General features: G+C 37.1%; 1 protein-coding gene across 1 annotated transcript in view; it reads right to left on the bottom strand.

Annotated features, from left to right (window-relative positions):
• Nucleotides 1–264: 264 nt before the first annotated feature.
• LOC110391046 (hippocampus abundant transcript-like protein 1) overlaps nt 265–9488 on the bottom strand; it is a 35767-nt gene continuing 26543 nt past the window's right edge. Inside the window, 4 exon segments of the mRNA XM_021382720.1 lie at nt 265–510; nt 3712–3869; nt 5701–5798; nt 7610–7722. Coding sequence (XP_021238395.1) covers nt 265–510; nt 3712–3869; nt 5701–5798; nt 7610–7722 — 615 coding nt within the window.

The following is a 9488-nucleotide window of genomic DNA, read 5'->3' on the forward strand; positions in this document are numbered from 1 at the left end:
GCATATGACTTCAGGAACTGGACATTCAAACTTTGAAAAATATTTGTGTTTCTGCTCAACATCAGGATTTGGCATAGCATTTGCAGTCACGTACTAGACAGATACTGGTTGCTACGTGCTGTGCTAAACAAACCTTCTTGCAAGTATGTTATCAACCTGAAGTATCATATAGCATCATACAGCACGTGATTTTCCCTTGTACATGCCATGTACATTTTCCTTCTGGAGGCCACATACTCCACACCAAGATTCTAGATCTGCAATTCACTGCATTAATTGTTCTGTGGTCTCCTCAGAAGTTAGTCTTCATACACTGCTATCTTGCAGCAATGGTTCAATGTCCTCTTCACTACTTCAGTCTAGGTTGTTGCTCAGAGTACTGCTGATGCTGTTGCTATGATTTCTGGTATTGCTGGCTTTGCTGTGCTCAGGAATAAACAAGGTGACTAGAAAAGCCAGAAGAACAATACATGCTCCAACTAGGAACGGTGGACCAGGAATGACTGCCCTCTGCAGGGAAACAAGCACGTCAAAATATTCATGAACTTTAAGGGATGCTGACTTCTGCATTGAGAACTATAGTATTTAGGCATGAGATACTGGGAGACATTTACACTAACTATAAACTGTATGCAGACCAGCTCACGAGTATGCTGCAATATGATGCATATGTGCATCAAAATGCATTTGTGCATTTGCAGCTCCTAACAATTTCTCACTTGGTCTGTACATAGATCAGAAAAACAGAAACATGCAAAACAATTGAACATGGAATTGTCTGGCAGATGAAACAGACATTGACTGATGCTTCTCTGTAAAGATGTTTCCCTAAGGCACCAAGCCTGTTAAGTTAGCAAGACTCCTCTGACAACTAACAGGAAAAGGTTTTAACAACCAGAAGTACAAATCCTTAAACTTCCTAACTTCACTTTTTCTCTTATCAGCATTACAAAAAACAGTGTTACTTGAATTTAAAAAAAGAAATCCCCCCAAACTGATAATGACAAGCTATGCAATACATACTGTCTCATGGCAGACAAGTTACTAACATGTACAGAAACTCAGTATTTGGAGTTATTCTCTCTTGCTTACGAGTAGCTTATTTTAATGTTTCAAATACAGTTATTCACATTTCATAATCATGATTAAAAACAAACATCAGAAAGGTTAGAAGAATAGTACTGAACTAGCTAAATTTGATGACAAAACTCTACAAAGGACAGTGTCAGTAAACCAGTAATTTTTTAAAAAAATTTTAAATTTCCTACATTCTTCCCAACTACGCTAAATGAAAATCAGAAGATGAAACCTGTCAGTTCCATATACCTTTTTTTCTAGCAAATGAAAAGCAGGAATTGTTCTACTATGAAGTGGGACAGTAGCTGAAATTAAGCATACAGTAACAAGATATTTTCCTCTTCAAGCAGGACTAATTTTTCAACTGATAGTATCCAAATTTAAAGTATATCCACATATTAACAGAATTTTTATTAACAGTATAACTCAAATCTTTATGTAGTGCTAAGCCTAGAAGTATTTAAAACCCTCAATGAACTACCATAAATGTATATCCTGATATATCTGAACAGCTTTTAAATATTCCACTACCTGAAGGGAGTAATAAACACTGAAAAACAGTCCTTGGTCATAGCACTGCCAACTGTTACTATTAGTCTTCAAACACTGTTTATGACTGTGCTGTTTGCTGCGAGGACTATCAGTGGGTAATTATGTTGTAACCTCACTCTCCTCCTATAAGTTTTCCCACTTGTTAAAAGTTATTTAAAAGTGAGTACAACAGATACACTAGCTGTTTATGCTCTGAGTACCAGAAGACAAATCACACATGCATCTTGTGATAGCAGCACACCCATTCCACCTCCACAACAAAAATAGTGATATTCATAGAATTTTAGAATAGTTTGGATTGGAAAGGACCTTAAAGATCAAATGGTCCCAACCCCCCTGCCATGGGCAGAGTTGCAACCCACCGAATCATGTTGTTTAAAGTCCCATCCAGCTTGGCCTTGTACACCTCTAGGGATGGGGCATCCACAGCTTCTCTGGGCAGCCTTTACCAGTGCCTCACCACTCTGAGTAAAAACTTTTTCCTTATACCTAATCTAAATCCACCCTCTTTTATTATAAAACCATTACCCCTTGTTCTAGCAAGAATTTCTAATCTGTCACCCAGTAAAACTGTATTCTTAAGTGCTCTAATAAGAAAACAGAGTACTTAAAGCAAATAAAAAAGTAATTAATTAAACAAATGCTAGAAATGACTGTTAGGATGTATTTGCCTTCCTTTATTCTACACAATAAGTAATTTGTGCTCAAGTTTCCAAAAAAAAGTTTAACAATGCTTTTTCCTAATTGGGAGAGAGAAAAAAACATCAGTTACGGCAGTTCAACACGCACCCAGTAAAACAAGGTACAAGTCATCTAAATATTCTTAGTGAAAAAGCATTTATTAGCATTGAATAAAAATCAAGAAAACATTTTTCAAATATAAACACTGATCAAAATGAAGAGATTTGATTTTGATGTGGTGGCTTCATAAAGTGGTACCTTGTGAAGTACTTGTACTAATGTACGTGTTTGCAATTTCCTTATCTTGCTAAATTTTCTAGTTTTTATGTCTAATCATTTTATCTGGATCAATTTTTAAAGTTAATGTGTTATTTAAATATTGGAGTTCTTTCCCTTTTTGATATGAGGCCACAACACAGAATTTAGAAGGAAAACCATACTGTTGCTTTCTGAATTAGTTTAACCTGCTTGGTGCTTCATAATTAACAGGGAGAGATGTAATTACAGATATTTAGCAAAGTACATACAGAAGTAAACATAAGACACTGTCCCAGTGAAATGTGAAATAAACTGTCTTAGCTATACAAATATTCTTTGTTTCTGATTTATTAAGTAGGTTTCCAAGAAAACAAGAATATCTGAAGCTGTAGTTCAGTTTACAATTACAGTTTAGAACTAAAGTCATTGGGCAATCACCAGACTAAAGGAAAAAAAAAAAAACCCAGGGATATTCCTAAAATAGCTGAACATACTGAAATTATTGACAAGTCAATGAAGAGGAATAAAGTCTCCAAGATAGTCCAAACTCTGGTAACCAAGTATTTTATATTTTCGAAGCCAAACATTAAAGAACAAAGTAGACAAAGATGTGGATCTAAAACATATGGAAAGGGTAGGACAAAATACTCTAGGGCATTCTGAAGAAATCTTGTACATAACCAACTTCTTTGAAGTCCTATCTAAGTAAGAAAGGCTGATGAACAAAACTATTACTAAAATGAATGTGTATTTCAACTGTTTACTGAATTGCTGTATATACAAATATTAAGGTTACTATTGTGGGGTTTAAAAATAAGCTTATAATTTACTGAGTTAGCAAAAGTGACCTTCCAACTGTAAAATTTTTTTTGTTTTGCTATAATTCAAGGTTACAGCTATGTTTTGAATAGATTTACACTAAAAAACATGTTTACGTTAGAATAGTTGAAACCAAAACTGCTACTACTCTAAGCTTTAAAATTATCAAACTTAAATTAAGAGCTATTTCAATAGTTCAGCAATGCTGACAATTGAATCAGTAGTTCAAGGACAAGATATTAAGATTTTTAATCAACCAAAGTAGACCGACTTTTAGCCCACAAAGTTGTATACTGCAAACTGCACACCAAATTTTAAATTTACCTTGTCTGCAGGATCTAACATTGCCTTTTTTTCATAAGTCTGATCTGCTGGCAATTCATTGAGCTCCACATGAAATAGAAAGAAAATAAAGCCATAGAGTGCTGGTCCCAGGCCATTGCACAGACCTCTTATTCCAGTTATTACTCCTTGGACAACACCTAATGAAGAAAAAAAAAAAGGTGAGGGGGATTATATTTTTTAAAATCAACTAAATAAACAGCTCAGAGTATATTCTAATGGCTATTTCAAACTAGCACATTCTAGAACTATTTCCAAACATTAACTTCTTAGTTATCCTGAAGACAATTTTCCAAATTAAAATATCATCCTCATGACCACAATTATGTATTTTATTTGTATTCCACTACAATTCCACTGCGCCTTGAATTTGAGTGACTAAAATTTTGCCCAAGTCCAATTTTCTTCACTTTCATCCAAAGCCTACAAAACAGGCAGAGGTTAAGCATGGTACTTACCCAATTTATTTTCAAGGAAAATTTAGCATAATATATCTACATAATAAGAAGCGTTATTAGCAAAGTATGCACAAGCTGTAACAGATGGCTTCCATTCAAAAAGAGGACTTCGGTCCGAGCTAACTTACTTGTGGCAGTGAATTCAATAATATTGCAGTAAATTCGTAATAGTAGATTGTCTGCAGTGTTAGACTGAACTACTCAAAAGCCTAATTAAAAAACTTCATTAATCAAAGTTCTGCAGACACATTTTTGTTTCAAGCTCAATAAATGTTAATATAATGTAATAAATGTTAATAACAATAACAGTGTAAAAAGTACTGTGTTTTGAAAATCCTCATCACTATGATGCAACATGACACTATTTTTACATTATCAGTAGTCTGCATAACCTCTTCTTTTGGCAGTAACCTGCAAAATTGCAGTAAAGCAAATAGGCGTAAAACTTTGCCAGTGTTCTTTCATCAGAGGTTGACATGCAAAGCGAAAAAATTCTGAGCCACTAGGTGGCAAAATTTCACTCTGTAATTTATTATATGCCAGTTTCCTCAATGTAAAATGAAAGATTAACACCTTCATTAAACTATTAATTTCATGACTTCAATAAAAAACTAGTCTTCTTAAACTTTTAAATGTCTCTATTAGAAACAAAGTCTGGAGGAGATGATCACGCAGAAATATTTTTAAAAGCTATGTAAAATGCTTCCATTCACACCCTTCAAACTCTGTAGAAATCTGTCTCCTGTATATCCTTCCTGCTTCCCATATTATCTACACTCATTTAAACTTCAAGTTATATGGTGTTGAAGTAAAAATGCTATTTATGCTTGATGAGTACAGGATTTTTTTTTTAAAAAGAGAACACTAAATTCAGTTACTATACAGCAATGCTATACTTTGAGAAAACTCCTTGCCTCACTTAAGAGGATTCTTTGTGATGTTTATTCTCCTCCCCATCAAACACAGCAACATATTATATCTCCCTTATTCGTTTCTCTGTTTTCTCAGATCGGCTATTAATTCAATGCAATTTTCTATTCCCTGAAATTCTGAAGTATGACAGCAAAAAGTGCTAACTTTTCCACACAGAACAGAGTATTTTCTTGCATAGGTTTATTTAATTTGGTAATATATGTTTTCAGTTGCCATTATCAACATAATACTGTAGTATTAGTACTTATAACCTACTTGAAGGTTACTTTTTTTTAAAAAAAAAAAAAGAGGAAGGGAAGAATATTAAAGTTACCACATCATTTTTGTCTGCTTTTGCAGTAATCATAGAGGAAGGTAGAAAAAAGTCACTGGTCAGACACCAATTACGTACTTCACAATGCAAATTTGATAGAATTGTGCACCTCCTACTTCTCTGGATAGACTGGCAACCTTTTACAGATACTACCAACAAAACTCATTAGTCACCAATATATTTGGAAAGTAGAGCTAGGTGAGTATTCTGCTTTCTGGACAGAACAGTTATGCAAGGCCCTGAAACACAAATTCATTCAATGCTCACCTTGTTGATCTGACTCTGCATTTCGTGAAACCAAAGCACTGATTGCTGGGAATGTAATGCTTGACATAGCTGCTACTGTTCCTGCTGCCCACATCATCCTGTTTTAAGTACATAAATTGAATTAAAAATGAGAATGCCCATGTAATTACTCTTCCATGTCACCTCCCATACCCTCAAAGAAGAACATTAGGGTATCCTCATTTACAGCTAAAAGCCTTTTCTAAAATGTATTTATTATTATAATAACAAATGAGTAGTAATTATCTGCTTATTCTTGTTCCCCTCTGACCTCCTTAAAACAAAAAGCAATAGCTTGTGTAGATTTGAATATGAAGAGAAGGAAAAGAAGGGAATACAAGTAATGTGCTGGACAAGCTTGCCGTTTCCCAAGGCTATATAAACAACATTTTAATAAGGTCTTCCATTTAAAATGTTTAACTTGTTTAATTGGGTCTACACAGCAAGGTCTTGGAAACAGAGGGGCTGCACAGCTGGCCTCTCTGAAAAAAGAGACCAGAAGTTGCACAAAGTTAGATCAGAACCAATTCCAGCCAGCTCCGAAAAAGACCTACTGCTGTCAAAGCTGAGCCAATTAGTAAGACTGCTTGAACCTCTCTGGGAGTATGGTTAAGAAAGGGGAGAAAAATGTTTCATCACAGCAGCTGTAAAAGAGGAGTGTGAAGATGAGAAAAAGCCCTGCAGGCAGCAAGGTAAGTGCAGAAGGAATGTAGGAGGTGCTCCAGGCAGAGAGCAGAAGTTCCCTACAGCCCAGGAGAGGCCCATGGTGGAGCAGGCAGTCCCCCTGCAGCCAATGAGCACCATGCACAGCAGATCTCCACCTGCAGCCTACAGAGAAGCCCATTTCAGAGTGGATGGATCTGACCTGCAGGAGGTTGCAACTCAGACAGCCCACACAATAGATGACTCAGCTACCAGGACTGCAACCTGAGGAAGGGACCCCATGCCAGAGCAGGAGAAAAGAGAATGAAGGAGTGGTAGAGATGAAGCATTATGGACTGTCTACAGCCCCCATCTCCCATTTCCCTGTGCTGCTTGGTGGAGCAGAAATAGGTGAATGGTGCAGACAGATGGAGTGACAGTGTTTTTAGTTTGTTTTCAAGTCTTTTTTTAATCATTTATTAACTGGTAAAAAATTACACTACTCTTCTTCGCCCTAAGTCTGCTCTGAGCATGATGATAATCAAGGAGCAAACTCTCTGTCTTTATTTAAACCCAGGAGCTTTATAATCATATTTTCTCCTCATTTGTGGAGGAGGGGGAATGAGACTTGTGTGGTTAAACACACTGCTGCTGTGTGTTTAACCCACTGCTGTTAAACAGCATATAACACCTGTATAACTCCCTAAGAAGTACATATATTTACCACTGTCAGTAGGACAAACTTTGCAAAGAAAAAGCTGTTCCAGCTCATTGTTCCAGCTCATATTAGTTACACGACCTTTTTCTAATAGAAACTATCCAAAGAGCTGCTTTTAAGACCCAAAACAGTTACAGCAGGAGAACAGGGTAGAAAAAAGCAGAGGCCCAGAAACTGATTGATAATACATATCAAATGGAATTACTGAAGAGAACACAGAACTTACCAGTGAGTTTAAGAAAAAGTGTCTTCCATTTGTAGACACAGAACTCAACATACTAAAGTATTACAAAGATTACTATTTCAAAAAGGGCTGCTACTCTGTAATTTATATTATGTACTTGGAAAATTCTATCATTTTAACACGTACAAAATACAGACTAACCTTTCAGTGTAAAGCACAGAATAACATAAACACTTTAATTCACAGAACACATAAACACTTACTACAACAGAATTAATTGCTAGGATTTCTTGGAAAAGTATTCTTAGTTCTGGAACAGGGATGTACATATGAAAATGCATGCTTACCAAGACTGAGATCCAAAACCATACCAAGCCAACTGAAGGATTTGAAAGCCAAGGCCAAGGAGAACTGTATTTTTGTTCCCTATTGATCTCATCAAAATATTGAGAAACACAGTCTGCAAAAGAAATGGTTCACCACTCATTCCATGGCAAGAAGAGTACAGTTCTCAGAAAGACAGCCTCACTCAGTTAAAAGTACACACGTTTTCTTTAGCATGAGGAACTCAGAAATGCATCAGTAAAAAGCCAAAAAAGAGCAACCAGAGGATTGAAGAGCACAGCAAAAAAACAATAGATCTATGACTACATGTTGTAAGTTTTTTCTGTAGGCAACCAGCATGCCAATGTAAATCTGTATTTATGAAGCAAACTTATTTTGATAATCTGAATTCTTCAGAGTTCAAAAAACAGTGGAGTTTCCTCCTAATATTGAAAATTATGAAGAATGGCAGTCATTTCAGAGATTTTCAGGAAAAATACTGATAACCATACTTTTTTCAGACCAAACACCGAATGTACATAATAGCATCAAAACAAACCATAGAGCAAGGATTGACATGAGTAAAACAGCAAACATTGGACAGTACTGTTCACACCAAAACAGACCTCCACTCTACTAAGGATGACAACAGGGCTACAGCATATTGCATCATTCCTTTTCCTATTATTACAATAGGAAGAGGAATTGTAGCTATAAAGACACCCAAATGGGGGAAATATACAGTTAGCAGCACGATTTATGTGAATAAAGTAAACAACATAGACAGAAAAGAAAAAGAATCACACTGAAACAATTGCTTGCCTTCCCAAAAATTATTAAAGACCTGTCTAAAACTCAGCTGACTTGTGTCTGTTAAGATGTATGAAAGCAACATACTCAAGTCTCACAGGCCTCCAACCTTCACACTAAGCCTGTAGACTAAGTAAATACATGCATTTTCTTGTTTGATATCATGAGCCAGCGTGATAACATGAACAAGTACAAGCAAAGACCAAGGATCAGGATAAGGCTGAGGTACTTAATGCCTTCTTTGCCTCAGTCTTTAATAGTAAGACCAGTTGTTTCCTGGGCACACAGCCACTTGTGCTGGAACATAGAGATGGGGAACAGAATAGGCCCTCCATTATCCATGAGGAAATGGTTTGGGACCTGCTTCAAAAGCTGGACGCTCACTAGCACATAGGGCCAGATGGACTGCACCCTAGAGTGCTGACAGAGTTGATGGATGTGGTTGCCAAGCCACTCTCCATCATCCTTCAAAAGTCCTGGTTAAACGGGGATGTCCCGGTGGACTGGCGACTGGCAAATGTGACGCTCATCTTCAAAAAGGGCCAGAAAGATGATCCCAGTAGCTACAGACCTATCAGTCTCACATCATTGCAAGGGAAGCTAATGGAACAAATAACCTCAAGAGCCATCACAAACCAATTAAAGGTCAACCAGGGGATCAGTCCCAGTCAGCTTGGCTTCATAAATGGTAGATCTTGCTTGACAAACTTATCATTCTATGACTAGGTGACCCGCTTAGTGGATGAACGTAAGGCTGTTGATGTAGTCTACCTGGACTTCAGTAAAGCCTTTGACACTGTTCCCCACAGCATCCTCCTGCAGAAGCTGGCTGCCCATGGTTTGGATGGGCATATGCCCTGCTGGGTGAAACACTGGCTGGATGGCTGGGCCCAAAGAGCTGTGGTCAATGGAGTTAAATCATGGCCACTTGTCACAGTATTGTCTAAGGGTCTGCGTCCGTGACAAGGGGGGACAGGCCCAAAAGAGAAAAAACAAGAAAAGAGGAAGGAAAGAAAAAAAAATCGCCGGCAATAAGAGCCAGCCCCTGGGCGGTCCGGCGGCTAAAGCGGCAGAGAAGCCGCGGAGCCGCAA

This window comes from Numida meleagris, unplaced genomic scaffold (assembly GCF_002078875.1).
Source record: "Numida meleagris isolate 19003 breed g44 Domestic line unplaced genomic scaffold, NumMel1.0 unplaced_Scaffold276, whole genome shotgun sequence".
Lineage (NCBI taxonomy): Eukaryota > Metazoa > Chordata > Aves > Galliformes > Numididae > Numida > Numida meleagris.